This window comes from Cygnus atratus, chromosome 5, assembly GCF_013377495.2.
Source record: "Cygnus atratus isolate AKBS03 ecotype Queensland, Australia chromosome 5, CAtr_DNAZoo_HiC_assembly, whole genome shotgun sequence".
In the NCBI taxonomy this organism is placed as follows: Eukaryota; Metazoa; Chordata; class Aves; order Anseriformes; family Anatidae; genus Cygnus; species Cygnus atratus.
The window spans coordinates 52958142-52980127 of record NC_066366.1 but is presented as its reverse complement, the minus strand read 5'-3'; the positions used below and the strand labels follow the sequence as shown (position 1 = coordinate 52980127).

Here is a 21986-nt window from a genome sequence, read left to right as displayed (position 1 = left end):
TTTACCACTAGAAAGTTAAAGAAAAGGAATACAACTTCCTAAAATTAGAAGCAGAATGTGAAAAGAAGGCAATCTATAAAAGCAATCATCACTGAGAATCTCACAGCTGGGTGCTCTGTATTCATTAACAAAATGAGAAAAAAGAAAATGATCTTAACAGAAAATTCTCAGAAAGTTCCTCATGGCTAACAAGCCAGCGATTGCTACAGCAAAATTATAAGCATGTGCCCTTGACCTGCCACTAGCTGACAAGCTGAGGCCAGCAGCTCGCTGTTTTCTCCCTAGCAGATGGTAGATGACATGCAATTTGGAAATCAACCGGTTAAAAAATGATCTTCCCCAACAGAGCCCAAGTGAAAGACAGAAGAAATTTTCAGCATGTCAATAAATTAGAGGAACTTTCACGAGAAGAGCTTCATCAATGCAAACGCTTTACAGCGCGGAGTTACTGTGCAGGCTCTGTCGAGCATGCAAATCAATCGGGAACAGCTTACCAAATTATCATTGCTCCATGCTTTGCTGGGAGCAGTCTGTACAATAAAAAGACATTGTAAACAAAAGCCAGGAAAGCAAAAACAGCATTCTGTAGCAGTATTATTACTACAAGGTCAGTAGTTTGAGGAGAGTGACCCCATATGCTCCGCCTAGAGTCAAAAAGCTAAAGATACAACTTTATGGAACTTGTAAAGAAAGGAAAGGGTGGTGTAATTAGCAGAGCTATCTAAGGGCAGACGAGTCAGGCAGAGCACAGCCGTGCTTTACTATTTTGCGTTCTAAGTGATGCTCTGAGGAACGCGACTGTACCACCACCTTAGGGGTAAGGGAACAAAAGCACGAGTGGAAGGTGGGAGGGCACCTACACAACGCTGACCTTCACGGCAGAGTTACTGCTAAGTGTTCAAGTCCTGTTACCAAAACTAGCAAAGGATGAATTCAGATTTGTCACATGATGCATGCTAATAAGACTTTCGCTTTTCTTTTGCGCTGTTAGACAAAAAGAACCAAACTAGGTGCAAGATTTGCTTATGCTAAATGCGTTTTAAACCACGTGCAAATAAACTCCACACACTGGTACATACAATAAATTCTTAGAAACTTTACCAGTACTCAGTTCAATATATTGTCGCTGCCTTAAGAAAAGTGGATGTCTCCACTAGATTCTTCAACTGCTTATCAAGCAAATAAAGCAGAAAGACCTGCTTGTACTTGCAATCAAAACAGACTTAAAAGGCAAGAAAGCTCATTTAGAACATCTTTTAAAAGTTACTGTTGACTACTGATGACGAGGTAGCTTTAGAACTTACCTGTGACTGTGCATTACATACCAGCATCGTATTGTTTGCGTACTTATGTATTCCCCCAAGGAGATGTTGATCCCCACTAGCAGGAAACCATTAAGAGACATCAGCCACTAGCTGATCAGCAATTAAATGCAGCCTTACAGTACATTAGAGGTAGCACTATACAACCATCTAAACAACTACTTATGTTAGCACGCATTTCTTCCATTTCCAAACTTCTGCATTAGATATTGGCATAGTACCTGACACTCAAATTTCCTCGCACCATTAACTCTTAATCTAACGTCTATAATCTGCATTTTTATGAAAATCGTAATCATATATGCAAAAGTTTCTAAAACATATTTTAAACAGTGTTAAACTTTAGAAATATATAAGCAAAACCGTCTTCCTTTTAAGAAATTAAAGATCTATTAAAACTGAGACTTCAGCAACAGTAGGAAATCCATAGTTATCAATCTGAAACGGTTTGTGTTTTGTCATGTTTCGTAAGCGGTTTCTTTGAGAGTTGGAAAACCTCAGCCTCTAATCAATACCTTTTATGAATAAGAGATAGCCACCACCAAACATTCTGCTTTTTCCTGAAGGTTTACCATCTTTCCAAATTGTTTTCTGTGGACTCGAACCAAGCAGCATAATACAAAAAGAATAACACATTCCTCCTGCACCTGCAGAAAGGGTTACCGAAGTCAAAGGCAGATTTATCATTTTTGCAAACTCTGGTTACTTGTTCTCAGCTAATGGCTTCACTTCCAGCAGTGGTCTGACTTTTCTTCAGAACTCTGAACCTCCTGAATATTTTAGTGTCTGGAATTAATGCCATACAACATTAGGTTTCATTATAGGTTGTCAGTAAGACAAGTTACAATTTAAATATTAAAGGAAGAAAAAAAAAAGTCCTTCAATTTTAGAAAACTATTTCCAGGCTTATTCTAAAACACATCTTGTTCAGTGTTTCCTTTCACAGTAAGGTACATTTTTTTCCACTACTGCCAGTTAATCTAGTGTTTGTGAGAAGTACTTGAATTATCTTGTGGCCGTCTTGCTTGGATGGGAGAGGGGAACAAAACCATGCAGGAAGCCCACAACAGAGTGGAATTTTTCCCACATTGTCAATCTTCATCTTCAGTTGGGGCTAAGTCTTCCTTCCATTTAATTCTGACAGATATCAAAGCTACCACTTCAAACTATTTGATACACAGTAAAACAATAACTTATGCCAAATAATATTTTTTTTATTCTAAAATGTTATGATCACACGTTTTAGTGAACACAAGGAAGGAAGACAAAACACTCTTTCTTCTCAATTCTCTTTTTAAGAAAAAAAAAAAAGGTGATTTCATGTTCTGTTCAGGAAACAGAGAAACATCCGTCTGAAAAGCTACTTGGTTTAAGATACAACTCTCCTATTTAAAGGAGATTTGCATTCCCCCCTCCCACCAGCAGATTCCCTAGCATGAGATCATATTTTTATTACAACAGGGTGCACAGTATTGTCAGAAATGTCAGCCTGCTGCGATGCCATTTGCAGCACATTACGTAGGTGGGGTCCCACCACCCTCACAGAGCGAAGGAGTTGTGCTCCAAGGCTAGCCCCATCCGCCACGGCATTTGGCTATGCGACGGCAACACTCACTTGGCCTGTTTTTAAAAGAGATTCCAGTTTTCATGGAGGAGGAAAGGAAGGAGCGAGGGAGAATCTATTTTGCAGACTTCGGGTGTGTTGAGAAAAGCTTACAAGTGTGGTTTGACCGACTAACACAGCCTTGCATCTCCCCTGGGCTACGCACGGTCCTCGGCAGAAGGGACAGAGCCAGCAGATGCCCCGGCTGCCCTTGCCAGAGCCAGCCCCCGGAGCCCGGTGCGCGGCTGGTGCTCTGCCTCGAGGGCCACCTGGGGCCGACCTCCTGCTGGTGGCAGCCAAAACTTCTCCCCTGAGAGTTTCGCTTGAGAGATTAGATGGGCTAAGGGGGTGCTGAGCGAATCCTTTTCTAAAGGTCATCTCCTAACGGCACTGAGCTGAAACGCCAGCGCCAATAAAACATGCGGAAAGCCTGCCCAATAAAGCTCGTCACCTCCGTGGCTACCAAAGCCTCTGAGCTCCAAGCTTCAAGATAAGGCCGAGCTGACTGGCAAAGACAAGCCTTTAGGTTTAATACGGCCATACAGCAGTAGCACAAATGGTCTCTTACTCTTTCTTGGCTCTGGGGAACCTCACAGCAGTTGGACCTCTGTATCCAGCTGTACCGACACAAGCTAGGGCAAGTACAGCCACTTGAATTAAACTCATTTAGTATTTTGAAGGTTCTCTCAGGAACCTGGAAAATCTGTTTTCTTCCCTCCTCTCCTCTTTGATCCTTCCTTTTTTTTCCTCTTTAGTCTACGATTTCAGAAGGCAAATTCAAAACATGCCAGGACACCACTTAGCATTACGATCTTTATGATTCAAACAGGAACATTTTTAAAAGCAGTCTTGACCACGGATTAGCTGTCTCCGAGCATGTAACGTTTATTTCGGTGATGAGACTCACCCTAGACAATACCTAAGCACAAGAAGCTTCTTCAGTGGCACACAGCAATGAATTCCACGGGCAATAAGGCGAGCAGCACACTGAGCCTGGAAAATTGCTAGATTTACGAGAGGTGGGAAAAAGGCTGAAAGTCATTGGAAAACATTTCTCCCAAATGCACTGAAGAGATGCCGCAGAAAACAATATCTGCTCTCAGCACAGCAATTTTCTAGGGCAGACAAGGCAAGCAGAAGATGCCTTTTTTTTTAAAAATACCCTTCAGTTCAGCAGAAGACAGACAAGAATGAAATCTAGTAAGGAAAAGCTTCGGCCAGAAAATACTTAAAGTTATGTAAGATACACAAACATAACAAACTTCTCATGGTAACGCACACAGACCAAGAGGTCACATTGCCAATATTTAACGTTAGCATTTAGTAAAAATATCCCAGATGTCAGGCTCTATCCACAGCAGAGAAGGCCCAAATCCAGAGCTACACTTCCCTGGGCTACAGTGGCAGAGCTCCTCACGCTAAATGGTTTTATTTGTAACCATACTTCCCAAACTTTGATTCTTCACTAGAACCAAGCATTTGATTTTTGTTTTTCTCTTCTCTTAAACTTTTTACTTTGCAGTCTAGTTGACCAGGCATCCCGTTATAGGCAAGCAAGCGATGGCCGTAGCAGGAAGCATCACCAAGACATTCACAACCACAAGTCACTGTATCTAACCCCACCTCCCCCTATTTTTTTTTAATGGAAACAAGACAACTTCATAAGCATGCTATCAACTTATGCCTTTCTAGATCTTCTTGCCAGAAAAAGAGAGGCTTTTGAACCAGCTGTTAAATTTACAAGCTTCGTATTGACTGGACTTTAAATTTATGATAAATTCATTTACTGGATTTATTGGACTCCAGGAAAGCCTAGCTTATGAAATGAACAAGGCACAGTTCCCACAAAAATTACAAGAAATGCTAAAGTAATTTAAAAAAACTGCAACAAATGAATAAATCAGTTGTACTTTAAGCTTCATTACACAGCCTTCATTCTAACATCTAACTTTCAAAAGCTTAAAAAGAAAAGCTTAATAGTCTTCCTAATTTGTCCACAGGTATTAAACTTTCCAACTGTGTCTTTTCAGCCACAGAAATAACTGACGGCAACAAGATGGCATCAGCCTGTGGATCTGCACCAGAAGGTCACGAAATACTGCTTCAGGTAACTCCCTACAGCAGAGTGAAGACAAGACCCAAGAAACCTGTGTTCCCTTTCAGTCTCTGCCAGGAGCTATGCTTTCATGATGCGGGTTCTGGGGGCGTCTGCTCTTCAGCCTGTTCAGTCTCCTCACCACTTGTCCTATTATTCCTCCTTTTTGTGGTTCCTAGCACCCCCCAGCAGACCTGCCCTGCCTTCTCTCACCAAGCCTGACCTGCTCACAGCTCCCCATCCCAGCTCGCTGCAGCCTCCCCCAGCTCAGCTTTTGCACCTCCTGCTTCCTCCACGCAGCCCCGGAGCTGCAAAGCAGCTGGGAAAGAACAGAAAACACATTCCCCACATCCATCACAGTGGCTGAAGGGTAAAATCTATCCAGCTTTATCCCTACAGCCCTAAATTGGGGTTTCCTTAGCTGTTCTGTGGGGGGCTAAGGCCAGTCTGGGGGCAAGGGGCTGGAACACATTCAGTTATGCTGCTGAGATGAAGCCTGATGTGTGCACAGATGTGCAGTCCGCTATTTTAGCGGCTCAAGTCTCTGCTGCAAAGTCTGATTTCTGAAAGACTGCTGGCTTGGCAAGCGGGATGGACCAGCAGCGTGATGGGGAAGGGTCCCTCCTCGGCAGCGCCCAGTCTCGGAGAGCTCAGCCTGGCATTCTCTCAAGGAACCAAACCAGTGCTACACAGACCGTTTTTTCCTCTCTGCGGTCTTCAGAAAAGAGCTGAACTGCTTGAAACTTTCTGTAAGGCAGACCCAGATGAACACATCTGGTTGCAGAAGCTGTGCACTAAGGCAGAGACTGACTCCAGGCTATGCCTGCACCCAGCCAAAACACAGCACCGACAAGTGAACTAGTGCCAGGCACTCGCAACCAGCTCCCGACTGCTGATGGAGAAGCCACTGGACAAGTCCCTGCAACGCAGGTAGTTGTTGCTGGTGCTTACTTTCTGTATGGAAGAGCTTGCCCCATACCTCAAGTCAGTACACGCAGGGCCGCAATTACCTCCGCGAGGAGCGTATGGGAGTCGTCGGCGAGTGCCTCCATCAGCGGCTCTGAGGGCTTGGAGGGGGAGCAGAGCAGGGAGCGGGTCCCTATTTGTCTTGTGAAGGGGCTGGGAACTGGTGTGCAGGCACAAACTGTGGGATTAGGCTCACAGCAGGCACAGTACCCAGAATACATCCATTTTCCTAGGGGATGATTTAAGATTCATACGCTGTAGTTAAGACCCTGCTTCATCTTTCCTCCTTCTGCCCATTCCTCCTTCTCCTTGATAAAAACCAACAAAAGAGCCATCGTCTTCAGCTGTTCTTTCCTGTGACCTCAATAGGATACAAAGGGCAGGAAGGATAATGCTCAGAATATACAATGTAATAAAAAGACGATTATTCTAGAAAGTTAATTTGAACACGACTAAATAAGACACTGGATTTAACTGGAAGCTAGCACACACAGTTATATGATTATATGCATAATATGCTGTATTAAGAACTTCTTACCCGGACAAAAGGGTTATTCTGAAATAGAAATGGAAGTGCCAGTAGGTTTCTCCAGCTAGTCTGGGATTATTTCAAATGGATACAGCTCTATTCTGCTCTGCACAGCTGTTCAGAGGGTTGCATCTTCAGTGCAACGGTGTTGCTTAAAGAAAAATGCATATGAACAAGCATATCATTCATACCTCGTGTCTTGCCAGCCCGCACCTTTTTACTAGCTAATTATCATGTGGCAGTCTGTCAAAAACATCAAGCTTTTTTTTCCCCCCATTTTTTTTTAAGCTGCACCTTTTGTCATTAAAAAAAAAGATGAAAAGCATCTGGAAAATGCAGTGTTCATTTGTTTGCGAGGTTCGTGCCTACCAGCAGTGCAATGACACTCGTGGGCTTTTTGGACCCGATGCCAGCGCTCCCTGGGAGGAGCCGTGAAGGCCGGCGCTTGTTTTACTGCCCCAAATTTGCACTCCCGCAGCCATGGAAGCGGGAATTCAACTCGTGCAAATGGCAAAATACGATCAAGGTTGCAGAGATTATTTGGGGCTGGCTACTGAAATAATTTTCGCTTTTTATTTCAGAGAAGATATGAGCTCTGTTACCTTCAGACTGGCAATAAACGTTTCTGCGTGGTACACAGCTCCTAAACGCAGAGCCCTGAAGGACAGGTAACTGGGACTCGTAACCAACAACCCAATTCTTCCTGGCAGCAACTGGACAGAAGAGGAACGATTTCACCATACAAACCCCTCACTTGTCAGGAGTCACAGAACTGCTGCTTCCAGCACAGAATGATTTCAGTTTACTATGCAGGTCTCACATTTAATTTTAGTATGACAAGTGGTTATATACAAAGAGAAACTGAACACGTATCTGTGCAGCGGAACAAAAGGTACTACAACAAACTGCAAGTAAAAACAGACCATTTACACTGCTGTATAAAAGAAATGAAATATCTACTATAAAAGCTACAACTGCATTTACAGTAATGATAAATCTTCCCCAACGCATAGCCGTCAGGAAAGCTAAGACAGTTATGCTTCGCTGGGTTACAAAAACAGTTTCCACTGCTGAACCCAGGGGGTCTGCAAGGATTGATTAAACAGCTCTGGCACAGAACCCCAGCGCGCTGCCGGTTCAACCCAGAGCCGGGTGCTTCGGATGAGCTGGAGAGGGAGCGCGCCCCGCTCCTCGCACCAGGTTTGTGCCCCCAAGGGCAGGGCGAGACAGCACCCCTCGCCTCTGCGCTCTGGGCAGCAGATGGACCTGGACAGCCTCCTAAAATGCGCAATGAGGGCTCGACACCGTTTTTTTTAATTCGTTTTAGATAATACTAAATCTAGTATCTCCTAATCTGAGTTAATACTAGCATAGGAAGCGCTCCATACCACTTGTCAGCAGCCCATAGGGCATGCTGCAAGAAAACTGGGCTGTAACACAGCGTCTACCTCTTAACTCTCATATTCCACTTCTTACATGGATTAACCACTTTCTAATGCGAAATATTAAAACTCTGGAATAAAAAAAAATCACCACTATTGATTTTAATGATTGTTTAAAATTCAAACCAAACCAGAAATGATATAGTCTTTGCAATTCTCTAATTTTTATAGACCCTAAATGCAGCTTCACTTATTCTTGTGTATTGTTTCAAGCTGTTAAATATCTACAGGCTGGAAAGAGAAAAAAAAAAAGTCAAAAGCATGAACTGCATCATCCTTCTCCCTGCCCCTAGAGAGGCTTCAGCCAGGCAGCAGCTACTTCAAAGCTCCCACTGCACGTGCCTAGAGACTTAAACTAAGAGAAGCAACTGCCAAATTCAGGAGGCAGCAAAAGGCTTAGATTCAGAGGCCTCCCTGAGGCTAAACAATTTTTAAATTAAAAACTCAAAAATAAAAACTAGAAAGGAGACAAACCCTGAAGTAACGCCCTCCTGGAACAATACGCACCCAAATCTCTCATAACTTTCTGAGGCACAGCCACCGAGGTTAATGAGCCAGCAGCAGCCAAGTGGTTTCTGGGCTTCCCAAAATCCTACAGAGCCTCGTGGGAATCACTGGAGCTGCTTTACACGTTTACTTCAACCTTTCGGAATCAAAGAAGAGTAAACCAAGAGGACACACAACAGTTCAAGGTTCTTAACCCAAGCCTTTCTACGTGAGACCAGTCAAGGTGGCTGTTAGCTCCTGGAAGAGCATTTATGCTTAAATTATCCAGCGCACAGAGATCTCGCAGATCTCCCCCTTCCCCTTTCACCAACACTGCTGTAAGCAAGTGAAATGCTTCGCTTACAGCCATCCAGGCACGATTCTGAGAACAGAGCGGCAGCAGAGCATTGATGTTTGTTACTGATTAATTCCTGCTCTATTCCACAGCTTTGTAGGAAAAGGCGTACCCTAAAAATAATCTGATCAATGTGTCCCCAAAAACAGTATGTTCCCAAAAAAGGCAATACAAAGAAAAGATCATTCATCACTTTTTTGGATGGAAATCATACTTCTCTCTCAAAAGTACAAGAGAAAATTCTAAGGAACACATAGTTATAAAGTTTGAAAGTGCAAAAATAAGAACGTGATATGCAACTAAGAACTAAAATTTGTAGATAAAAATATTTTGAGTACAATGTGTGCTGCAGCTAACTATTATACTGTTATGAATCAAACATGATGTCATGTTCTGCAAAGAACACAGGAATTACAAAATACTGAGATTCATAATTTCCAGAGGGGGAACCACACACACGCACATGAAAGTGACCGAGAAGCTAAACATCCCCTACAGAAATGCAGGAATTTCAGTGGTAAAAAATTTATCTTAGTCCACTGTGCCTTGAATGGGTAACTGAAGTGAAAATGAAATTTATGATCCACGTGTAATTTTCCACCTCTACAAACTTTTAATTCGATTATAAATCACGTTTCCTCTGTATTGCAGTCTTTTAGTGGCTGTCTGCCTTTTCCCTGCGTTGCATTGCAGGGTGTTTTACAACTTTACCTTCTGCCACCACGCCTGGCACAAGACAAAAAAAAGGGGGAGGAGAGGGAAGGAATCACTTCTGTCTGCCACAGCACAAAAAGAGTCGGGTATCCCTTCTAACTTGAATTAATTTATTGATGCTGCTCAACACATGGTGCCCTGAGCAGCTGCAATGACAAAGCACAGGTCCAGTTCTGCAAGGGGAGATGAGACCATCTCGAAGCCCGTTTTGTCTGCAGCACCATTATTCCTGTAATTTATCTTCTGCTGCCTCCTGAAGCTGATTTAATTCTCTGACCTGGCAGAAAACGAGCCCAGCAAAAGCAAAAACAAAGTACCACACACAAACACGGCACAGACTTTGCTGTTGGGTTAGCATGTTAAATTAACTCTGACAAATTAGTCTGTCAAGTGTTCAGTGGGTAAAACCACACAGAGCAGGAAAGGAAGCAAGACCTCTCTGGAGCAGCAGCACGTTCACGTTAGCTTATCTGCCTGAGGTGTTGTGGCCCGAAAATGGGAACCTCGGTCTCCTGAATATTCCACCACAGTCACCCCGCTTCCCCAGCTCTCTGGAGGCCTGTTAACCTTCACTCCCACGCAACCCTATAGGTCCTCTTACCTGAAAACACCTAAAGAACCAAGCCTGTTACCTTTCAAGTCCCTTATACAGTCTGCCCCCGGACTACGTTACGTTGTATTATTTAATTGACAATTGAAACAACATAGCACTGCTCACTTCAGTAGTGAAGTCAGTAGTTAGAACGATTTCATTATTACATAAATATGCATCAGAAACCAGATAAAATTTACCAAAAGCAGCAGCTTCATTCAAAGAAATCCTTTTTCCTTTTATAAAGCTTTGCCCTGGGGAAACAGAAATGGTAGGTTGCCCTGGTATTTAATCTCCTTGTTTAAACAAATTTTAGAAGTGAGCACATTATTCACCCAGGAGTATGTCTTCATGTAAGAGGTTTGGGTCCTGGCAAGAGCATCCTACCTAGGAATCACAGCCACAGAAAGGCACCTCTCAAATAACTCACATGAGACAACATCAGAACAAACCGTTCTGTTCTGTTCATTGCTTCAAAGTTTCACCTAAATGTCTTATCACTGAACTCCATAAAAAAAAAAAAGAGTAAATAGAAATATATTGCTCCTGGGAGACCATACATGTTTTCCAACTGCAATTTATTTTAGCTATAAAGCATTTGCTTAACACATCAGCAAACATTTTTCAGCTCCGTATCTGAATATTTAATCCCATGACTCAGTTTCTTTGCTGTTTTCAGAAACCAAATCCAAGCACCCAGGTCATAAAAGACAGCTGAAGTACAGTTCAGATAACAAATTTATAGCTGAATTAAGTGATTAGTTCTGAAAGACTATGGGTATGATAGAAACTACTTCTAAACTTGTGCTGATAACATGCTTATTTCAAGTCTTTCAGATAATGTCCTAAAAAAAATATCTAAGCAAAACCCAACATACACTAAATAATCATATTGGAAAAAGCCACCCCAAACCGCCACTAACATTGGGACTGTGTTTATTTAAAACAGGTGTGGAAACACTGAGCTATTAGATAATAAAAAGGCCCAGTAGTCTGTTACACACATACTCACACCCTTTAAAATGACTGAGCTTAGGTTTTCTGATAAAGCAGAACAGTTGTAAATTTAAAGCCTGGATTTTCGTTCTGTCCAATGCAATAGTATTTGCTCAAAGGAGTCAACAGCATTTAATTTTCAGTTCTGAATGCTATCAGTAACCTTAATAAGCTTTATGAAAAACAACTGTGAATAAATCTTTGGACCTACAGAACTGTAGCTCAAGCACAACACAAGCCCTGTGGTGACTTGTTCACAGTACAAAGAACCTCAGAAAAAAGTGCAGACTGGAACAGTGAGTAAGCAACTTTCACGAGCAGTGTACCAGACCATATTCCTTCCCCATTAGAAAGGATGACGGTAAGAAATTAGAGGCTAGGAGACAACATCTCTCAAAGAAGGAGACAGCACAACTGCCCTGGCGCTAGCTGCCACAGTAGCGACGCCCACTGACTTTGGTATTTCACAGAGTCACAGGATGGTTGCGGCTGGCAGGGACCTTTGGAGGCCACCTGGTCCAACCCCTGCTTGAACAGGGTCACCCACAGCAGGCTGCACAGGACCACGTCCAGGTGGCTTTCGGAGCTCTCCAAGGAGGGAGACTGCACAACCTCTCTGGGCAGCCTGTGCCAGTGCTCTGGCACCCGCACAGCACAGAAGTGCTGCCTGCTGTTCGGAAGGAGCATCCTGTGTGCCCGTTTGTGCTCACTGCCTCTCGTCCGGGCACTGGGCACCACTGGGAAGAGCCAGGCCCCACCTTTCTGTTTGAGTTTGGACCGGGAGCGTGCATGTACAATGGTCATTGCCACTTACCCCTCCTGGGTTCCCATCATTGCAAAGCCTTGGGCAGGCACCCAGCAGCGCCTGGCAGCAGAAAAGCTGGTGTGAAGTGAATGTGGGGAGGGGTGGGTAACTGAGTCCTCCCCACCAACTCTTCTGCTCTGCAGATGTCTTCCCATTGTCCTACGTTTCCTGCTAACGTAGACATAGTGCTAAAATACAGCATACCGGAGCTAGGGCATCTTGTAATGTCTCTTCTAAAGTATCCTGCGCTTCAGCTGCAGATCCCGCAGCACACCATTCAAGAAAAGATGCATCTGCGTGCCACTGGTAGCTGACCCCACCTGCCCATCCGCCATCCCACACGCCAAAAGAGTAAGTTTTATAACAGGATCTCTTCTCGCTTCTTAGTAGAGAAAGGTCTCAAGCCAGGGAAAACATATAAATGCTTAACTTAAAAGTTTTATGTATAAAACCTTTAGTCCCAAAGGATCCCTAATTAGCTCACTGAAATACCTGAATACAGAGGATATTACTAATTTCCAAACTGAAAAACAGCCACCACTGGGATGATACGCATGCACACAAACTCTCTAGCATAAAAAGGGGAAAGAAAAAAAAGGAAAAACCTCCCCTCATACCTCCCTGTGTGCATGGCATTATACAGAGTCAGCTAAATTACAGTGGTGTAATTTTTTTTTCCCCTCCTATGAGACAATATTTGTAAGAATCCTTATTTTCTCAGACTCAACTAGAGTTTGACTGCAAGCATTTTCAGAGTTTGAAATCACAGTCCTACTGAAGTCTGCAGCCAGACTCCTGTGAGCTGTACAGCACCAGAATTTCACCCCCAAACAGATCAGCAATTCTTTACTGTGTTATGCTCTGAGCTATTTTAAATATGCTTTAAATCCAGGCCTCAGATAATCCACGAACACGGACTCCTTAGATCCAATCTTAAAATTCAATTCTGTTCAAAACTCAATTTTTTGAGTTCACAGTTATGAACCTAAAAAAGATGGCCTGATTTTTCACATTAGCTGAGCAAAGTCCTGGCTGTCACTGCCCTATTATTTTGGCATATATTTGGATGAAGTGCAGCAAAAAAACTAGATATTCTTTAACAGACAAATGCAGACATCGGTTCTAATAAAGATCAGCCTGAGTCTCCGGCCATGCTAATGCCTGTGAGGGTTTTGAACAGTTTAGATAAAGACCCCGTTGCCCCCTGTGACCCAGCCAAGCTGGCCAGACCACCCATCTAGCAGCAGAGCTTGCTCACATGCAAGCAGCCACCCTGTGCCACCGCATTCACTGGACGCTGATTGTTAGGAGCACGTCACCTAACACATGAAGCCAAACGTGCTAACTTTGGGGTCAGAACGAGGACCCACCTGCCGGACCCCCCAAGCTATTTCAAGCAGCATCACCATTTGGGAGCTGGGAGGATTCTTCCCAGAAAGTAACAGGTTTGCAAAACGCTGGACAGGGAAAGGAAGCAACAGAATGGTATTCGTCTCTAGTAAACATAAAATAAATATGAAACTGGTTGTCTTTCAGCATCTTCCGCAGGTTTCATAATGATTTTTTTTCCTGGAGGAGAGGGGAGGATGCTCTTCATGCTGCTGACCCCAGGGAAACTCCAGACATTAACTCACCGCCGCTTGCCATCGTCACCTGGGTGAAGGGGAGCTACAGCTGCAAGTCTCAAAAGCTGCTTCTGTTTGTTTTGTGTTTTTTACCACAGTTGTAAGAACACATTGAGTTTTCATGAAAGACAAGATTTGTTACAAAGTTTTCATTTGAAAACATTTGCCTTTAGTAGCTTGAAACTATGATTCTTTCTTTACTTTTTTTTTTTCTATTTACATATTGGAATGTACTAACCTATTCTGTATCTTACAAACTTCACATTTGAAAGTTTCACTCAAGCTTGTGTTTTGAAAGAGCTCCTAACTCTCAGATGACTACAAGCAGCGTTTCATATATTGACCTGCAACAGATTATAGAAGTTATACTTAAACCAGAAAATAGTCTTCTTCCCTTCTTGCAGGAAGCTTCCACAAGTTTCCAATCAAACACAACGTCTATGCTATTAAGAAAAGCAAGCTATTCTATCACAATGAACTGCTTATTTCAGATTGAAGACCCAAAAAGGTAATTTTGTATGCCACATCATCCAAAAATAGTGTTAGAGACCTCACTTACTAGTCTTCAAATGAACGTTATATTTATTCAATAAGCAGTCATTTCAAAGCAAGACAAGAAAATGATGGACCATGTCAGATTTTACTCTTTGGAAGTAATGGAGTGTGGACAATCTCACTTAATTACTTTCCAAAGAATTAATTTAGTGAAATCACGTTAACATATCATTATCCCACCCCATCTCCCTAAAAAACCTCAGGGAGCTACTTCCCCATTTTAATTACGTAATGAATGAACACTCATTGTGTTTCATGGAAGAACAGCATCGTCCAAAGTTCCTTCCGTACTCCCTCTCAGTTTTTGCAATACCTTATGGCTGCCCAATTAGTGTCATTTGCAAACAGCAAACACCGACAAAAATATAGTCATTATAGCACTTCATGCAACCTTCCTACTTATTCTCTCACATCTTCCTCGAGATTTTAATGATCAAAAGACAGGTTCTTCATTACAGCTAAACAAAACTTCTCTTGACAAAAGAGCTGCAGCATCAACTTTAGGATTTCCAGCTTGAATTTCTAAGGAAAGAAGAAACAAAGGAAGTCAGGATAAAGCCTATTAAAACGTATGTCACTGACTGGAGAACTCACTCTCTCCCTTCTCATGTATTCACTTTTTAATAATGTACTTCTAATATAATTTTAAGCCTTATTTGAATTGTTTGCACGTGGTTTAAGCTTCAATAAAAGAATCTGAGTTTTAGTATTCTTAATTAGAACTTAAAACACTCACTTCATCAGTTCTGTAAAGCGCTATTAAATTTTTAAAAAACCTTGAAGATCAGATAAAGCGTGTTTTTCTGCTGAGAGCCCAATGCTTTAATTTACAATTCCGTATGTTGTTTTATTCATGATAAAATACTTGATACTTGCAGTTTCTCTCCATTCTGCTAACACTGACACAGACTCTCTGTTGAAGTTTGACTAAGACGGAAGGATTCTCTCACAACTGATCTATATTTTCATTTGTTTTTAAAAGCTTATTAAAGAACAATCCCCCCCAAAAAATCTAGTGACTACAATTAACACTATTCATGACTAAAAAGGGCTTTAATAATTTATGATTTGGAAATACATAGCTAATTAAAGGGCGACAAATTCATTTTACTTATATAGTGCCTTACCAAAAATAATAGTTTGAGTTTTAATAGTCTAACAATATATATTGTGAAAGCGCCCATTACAGCAAGTTATTTTTATTTCAGAGTGTATGATTTATTCTGCATTCAATTACTAGGCACGCAAAAATGTGTTTCTGTATGCTATCCCTCCCCCTAATTCCAGGATAGAAGAGAATGAGTTCTAGAAGCTGGTTGATCAAAGCTCATCTTACATGCTACAGGGCTTCAAAATATGTGAAAGAGACGTTTAATGCAGAGTCCAAGCCACAGTTATATCTAAGGTTTCAACTGGAAAAGCCAGAACAAACTGGAATGAAGAGAAAAATGAGAAAACGTTCTCCAAGCAATTCTGGCTAAGAAAGTCTTCTGCTGTCCTACCAAACTGGCAGATGCTTTGTGTAGGTTACCTCCACGAGGTCAAAATGTGCCACTGGCCTGGAGAGAGCAGGTCTAGAGATGAAGCATGAGAAAGCCTGGTACGTCTGCCTCTCTCCGTTGTATGCTTCTGAGAAAAAACAACAAACCTGAGTAATGCTATTGACAGGTTCTCAGCATTGCTTTGAAGACGTCTGCAACATCTTTTCATCCGCACGCGGTATGAATCTGTCCAACGAGACAATCCAATTTCACTTGGCATCATTCCTAGGAAGTGATCACAGCGAAACAAACTGCAGTCTTCTAACCCTGATGGATTTGATCTGGTGACCTGAAAACTACAAGGCTCAGCTTACCGTCCCTCGTTCCCTAATCCATACGATATCGTGCAATTTTGGTCCAGCTGTAGGAAGAGAGTAACTGGACATGTTTTGGAAGGTCAGGGAGAGGAAGTAAGAGAGCCAACTGCAAAAGAAGAGAAAACTGCCAGAACTGTCCATAAATGTTTCCTGTTTGTGGAGTTCACTTCCTCACCAACAGAGCATCCTTCCACTTGCAGATAAATGAGTCAGAGAAAACATACACATATTCAACTTATTTTCAGGAAAGGCAGACAATTACAGAAGCAGAAGGTTCAAATTGGAAGTACACTGACCAAAATTAGGACGTGAACAGATTTACACAATTCACTTCGCCCGATTTCGGGAAAAAAATGGTAACTGACAGTTAACAAAACTATTACCTGTCAAAAATCTAAATAACGGAGATTGGGGGAAGACTGAAATGGAGATTTGGGGGTGGGGGGGGAAGGCCTGGAAAAAAGTTTTTACTTTTTTAAGGTTGAGGGTTTGGGATTTTTTTTTTTTTTTTTTTTTTGGGGGGGGGGGGGGGTTATTTAATAGATTCTGATAGAGTTGATATCACTTTAAAAATTCCTTTGCAAAGAAATCCATTTCATTTAGAATTTGTTTTACACGGTTTTTTACCACCTTACCGGGTATTCTAAATTTGCTATTTCTGTCAAACAAGGCACCTGTGTTTGCAGAGATGACCATTTGACAGCTATGATTTCCCCACTAGCCAAGTGAAGAATACTAAAGAGATGCTACAGGTTGTAAACAAATCAAGGATAAATTCTCGCTTCCATTTCAAAGTCTACACAGGCATTTTTGTAGAACACAAAGCACAAATTCCACCCTTTATATTTTACTCGCCTAATAACCAAGCCCACAGCTATCAGCAGGTCACGTTCCTTAGATCATGGTTATGACTATGAACAGACAGGGAATTGAAGGCCTCTGCCCACATCCATCCCACCCGCGTCCCTGACCTGGTTATAATCACCGCAGCTGATCTGCTGAGCTGCAGAGTGACCAGGAGGCAAGACGAGCACTGTACCTAATTCCAGTACGCACCTTGCTCCGTGGGGTTCCGTGCCCAGCATGATTTTCTCTGCAAGTTCTTGTGCAGACACTAAAAGCTCAACACTAGGCTGCCTTACTAGCATTGTACCACTTGTGCCTTCAGCTTAAGGAATACATTACTAAAACATTGCCTGACTGTGGGTGAACATAAGAGTTTTCTATCCGAGAACCACATAAAAGTTCCATCAATACCAGGGAGCGGATCTATAAGCTGGCATGGCTAATACTCCAAACTTTACTTTTCAACATGCAAAATAAACCAAGTGTTCCTCAATACCTGGGAAGTGAAATGCAAGTTGAGAACCATCCTTAGACAGGCACTAACAAGAGTTATTTTAGTATTGTAGCTAAAATAAATAAATAAACAAGCAAACAGAATAGGCATACCAGCTAGCAAAAATGTTTTGTGCATCTGAAGAGACTGTCCTCTGAAAAGAAGATTGCAAATTAGTGTGATAGACTCCATTAAAGCTGGCATATACCATTTCCTCCAAGTTCATACGCAAGGAAAGCGGAATGAAATAACACCTAAAAACCACACTGCAAGTTTGTGTTTCTTGCTTTGATGCTGCCTCTGAGTGACACCTGAATCCATTAGCACAGTGGCTCTCAAACACCAACTCTACCCCACTGCTCTCTAAAACGGAGCTGAAGAAAGTAGGTGTCTTTGAACTAGCTGCGCTAAATATTTGTCCTAGATATTAGCTCAAAATGCAACTATTTTCCTTGCCTCTTTCTTCTCTCCCGTCTTCCTCCATTTACGATATTTGTACGCACTGTGAGCCGTAAAACCACGTTACTACACAACCATGCAGACCAGATCTGTATACGGTTAAAACGGAAAACCCTTCTCCTGAACACAGAGCTGTTTCTAGAGAAGAAGGGAGGCTTGGGGTCAGTTTGCCCTCCTGTTACCCCTTTCCCCCCAGGCCAGGTCCCTTGGGGGCCAAGACCCCATTCCCTCAGCCCACCACGAGCCCCTGCCCACCCTTCTCTCCTCCATCCCCCTGCAGCCACCAGCTGCCCAGGGCAGGGAGAAGGCACTGGGCAAGGGGACAAGCTGCAGCCATCCTCGCGCCAAGCCAAGAGCCTGCTCGCTGCCCTGAGCCACCTGTGCAGCCCACAGGTTATCTGCGGCTGTTCCTACAGGAGCGCTGCTGGCTCCACACCCTGATCTGTTCTGACACAAGACACACAGGCAGTCTCTTTATTGTTTCTCCAATTCTAGGCAATCAGAAATTTCCATTATGGCCTTCCTTGGAAAACTAACCCTTTCTTCTATCCTCAGAACAGAAACCCTCTCAGCGTACAATGATGATCCCTTCAAGTGCTACCAGCCATTTCGCTTTACCCTATGCTAAAATCACATTTGTTTTCAAATGTCCATCACCTGCTCACTCTGTTTGGTTCTTCTTTACGCCTACCCTCCTCACAACTCCATGTCGTCTTTCATAGCACCCATCCTACTTGCAAGAGCTTTCCACTTCCTTCCAAAGCAATTTTCTTTTCCTCTTTCAACCTCAAAACCTTCACTGGCATCCTCCATCTGTATTTTTTTTCCTCATGGGTCATGTGTGTCTGTGTGAAATATCTGATCACCTCAAGGCACTATTCAAAGACCCAGTTCTCTTGCTCTGCTTCATCTCGCATAATACAGTCTCACTGAAGGCTAACTCTTAAAAGGAAAGGCTTCTGAATCAAACCACTTCCTTTTATAAACACAGAACAATACAGGTTTACAACAATCTCTTGAGCTCGCTATCTACAATTTTATGACAAGGAGGCAGATAATCTCTTCAGTAACCCATTCTAGAGCATAAAACTTAAGGATTAACCAAGATTTTTAAAACCTATGTACAGCGTAAATAGGGAGGGGGTATTTTCATCATGTATGTTATGTGCTTAGAGTTACAAAATCAACAGCAGCGAGAGTTCTCAGAAATAAGATCCTCCGCTTATTCAAACTACTGAGAGTGTTGTTACTCCTCCTGTTCCCACATGCATGCTGCTATCATGAATAGTGTAAAAGCAGAGCCCAGAGATTTTGCTAGGAAGCCAGCTTGCTTATGAATGGATTAGAGTATGAAGTTTGAGAGAAATTGATGCATGTTTTCTTTATAAAAATGCTTGCAATAAAATATTTACCAAGATTAGGCAAAACAGGCATCTGCTATTAGCGCACAACCCCCGTACCCAGTCATAGTTTTCTCTCTCGAGGAGCTCTGAGAACACTGCATCCCCGCACAATGCACAGCCCGGTCCGTCACGTTCTGAAGAATTACTCCCAAAATCTCAAGGTCCAAGTTTTCTGCTAGCCTATCCCTTTCTTGCACCACACCACAAAGAAAATTCATGTAGAATTTATCATCCTCATCTTCTCCGTGAGAAGACGCAAGCTATGTTTGATGCAGCTGCTGTGCTAGAGCAATTTACCATTAACCTGACTCCAGCTGCTCAGGCAGCAGCCGAAAGCCAGACCACCGCTGCAACCTGAAGGAAGCAAAGCTCTGCAAACCAGCTCTGACCGAAACACGGGACCGCGAATGCTCATCACTTTGCTGCAAAAATAAAAAGCAACGGCTAACCTCGGAATACCGGGTTTTGTTTCCCAAGTTCTCCAGGAGGCACTCTCGGTGATGTTCAGCCGCGTTCCCCCCAGAGAGCCGCCGCCACCACCAGCAGCGAAGGGATTCCCGCTGCTACCCAGGCCCCGCTCCCAAACGCTTCCTCCGGTGATCCTGACAGTCCCTCACTTCCTTCTTCCTCCTCTCCCATCCCGAGCCCAACTGCTGCCTTTCCACGCTCCCACCCGGAGCGCAACCCAAACAACCCCTCTCTCAGAGAGAAAAAAAGGACAAAAATAACCAGCTAACAACAACCCGCCCGCCTCAACTCCGCCCAGCCCTTCCCAACCCAAAACTCGCCCTTGCCGGGCGGGGAAGGCCGGGGGGCACCTGCCCCAGGCCGGGTGCTCCCCACGGCTGTCCCCAAGCCCCAGGGGTGTCCCCAAGCCCCCCACGGGTGTCCCCACAGCCGCGTCCCCAGCCTGCGGGGGCCGGGCTGCGGCAGAGGCGGCCGGGGGCGAAGTTTCTCCTCCTTCTCCCCTGCCCCGCGTTCCGCTGCGGGGCCGCGGCAGGGCCCTCGCCCTCCTCCCCGGCCGTACCGTTGCAGAACTGGAGCAGCGAGGAGGTGTCGTAGAGGCTGCTGTAGCTGGAGAAGCCGTCCTCCATCCTGCCCGCACCGCCTCCACTGCCGCCGCGCCCGTCCCGGCGGCCGCCCGCTGCCGCCTCGCCCGCGCACTGAGGAGCGGAGGCGGCGGGGGCCGCGGCGGCCTGCCCCTGTCCCTGCTGCTGCTCCTGCTCCTCCTGCTGCTGCTGCTCCTGCTCGCACTGCTGCTGCCTCACTCAGTTGCCATGGCGACACATTCACTCCGCCGCGGCCGGGGCGGCGGCGGGGAGGGGGAGGCCGCGGGGCGGGGCGCGGCGCTCCCCTTCCCTTCCCTTCCCTTCCCTTCCCTTCCCTTCCCTTCCCTTCCCTTCCCTTCCCTTCTTCCCTCTTCTCTCCTCCCCTCAGCCGGCCGCCAGAGCGGGAGGCCCCGGGGCTGCGCTCGGTTGGAGCGGCGAGAGGCGAGGGGCGGCCCCGGGGCAGCGAGGCCGAGCCAAGAGCGGCCGCTTGCGGCCGGTGCTGGGCCCGCGGGGGGAGCCGGGCCAGGCCGCACGGCTCCTCACGGCTCGGCTCGGCACGGCTGCTGTCGCCCCCGGGCCTGTCCCGACGCCTGGGATCCCCAGAACATGGGCCTGCACCGGGCCCCTCTGTCCATATAGCATTGTGACCGATGTTCCCTCACAATAATAAAGATATGTGCTGTAATTCGTAATGCCATTCTATAGCGTTAGCTATTCGTTCAAACATCGCTGCTATCTGTACTCTTTCCTCACATATGATACTAAAATAAAATATCTATACATTCTTACACTGTCCATTCATGGTGCTATGAGAGTAGTGGTGCCAAACTGATGGTTAGTAATATTATAAAATTACGCCCTATCAACTTCGGTTCCTGTGCTAAGGATGCTGACGTGTTCAGTGATTGAAAACCATTTTTATTTCAAGCTCCTCTAGAGAAAAATAATGCATTGCATATCTATAGCACCTTTCATCTTCAAAAATGCCAAGGCTCTCACAGTGTTCTCCTCGGATCTCAGTCCTTTAAGGAGCTTTTTGCATGGCGATTCCATCATGTGGATCCAGTTACAGGCAAGAGTTCTGTATATATGAGTCTTTTCACCAACCACTAAACCACGGCAGTGCTAACACAAAAATGTGCTATAAAATTAGGCTGAGATATCAGTTCCATATTAAAATGAAGTGAAAAGTGCTCCCTCCTGAATTGCTAGTGCCAATATCGGTAGAGTTGAAGAGATCTCCAAACCAGTCTGATGGTGCTTAACTTGTATCTGACAAAAACAACTGCCTTTTATAGCTGCGGGCTATAAAATAAGGGAAATTTGTAGTAGCTTAGTTTTAGAGAGAGAGACAGACAGACAGACAGAGAATGACTTCAAAAAGGACAATATATTTTCTTTATGTTTTAAATGAGCCAGGATTCTTTCTCATCTTCAAAGGCCCCTTAGGTTTTCTCATGACCATCTTATGCATAATCTATCAAACTTTTCCAAAATACCATATTGTTCTAAAAAAGTATACACACACCAGCACAAATATATGCATGAGATTCCTGGCAGACAAGTTACAATACTAGAAAAGTGAAGCTCAGTTTTAATACTGATTTTAATTAAGAATTTCCTTCATTTTAAAGGATTATTGCTATGATTAGGTTATTTTTGAGGCTGAGAAGTGTTTTAATGTGCTAATTTTTCACTAGCTAGAGACAGTTTCAACACAAGCAGCATGCTTTCTATACGATGTCAATGTTAGCTTAATCTGTACCTCCTTAAGATGTGTAAATTTGGGGGGA

General features: G+C 44.0%; 1 protein-coding gene across 4 annotated transcripts in view; it reads right to left on the bottom strand.

Annotated features, from left to right (window-relative positions):
• Positions 1–21986, bottom strand: part of EML1 (EMAP like 1) — a 122375-nt gene that overhangs the window by 60252 nt on the left and 40137 nt on the right. The window contains exon 1 of one of the 4 annotated variants that reach the window (XM_035566830.2): positions 20172–20506. The exons of 2 other annotated variants lie outside the window; for them this stretch is intronic. In XM_035566830.2, coding sequence (XP_035422723.1) covers positions 20172–20238 — 67 coding nt within the window. In that variant the 5' untranslated portion in view covers positions 20239–20506. Of the gene's footprint in view, positions 1–19593; positions 19712–20171; positions 20507–21986 lie in introns of those variants that run through there. One more of the 4 variants, XM_035566832.2, reaches the window with a different exon arrangement.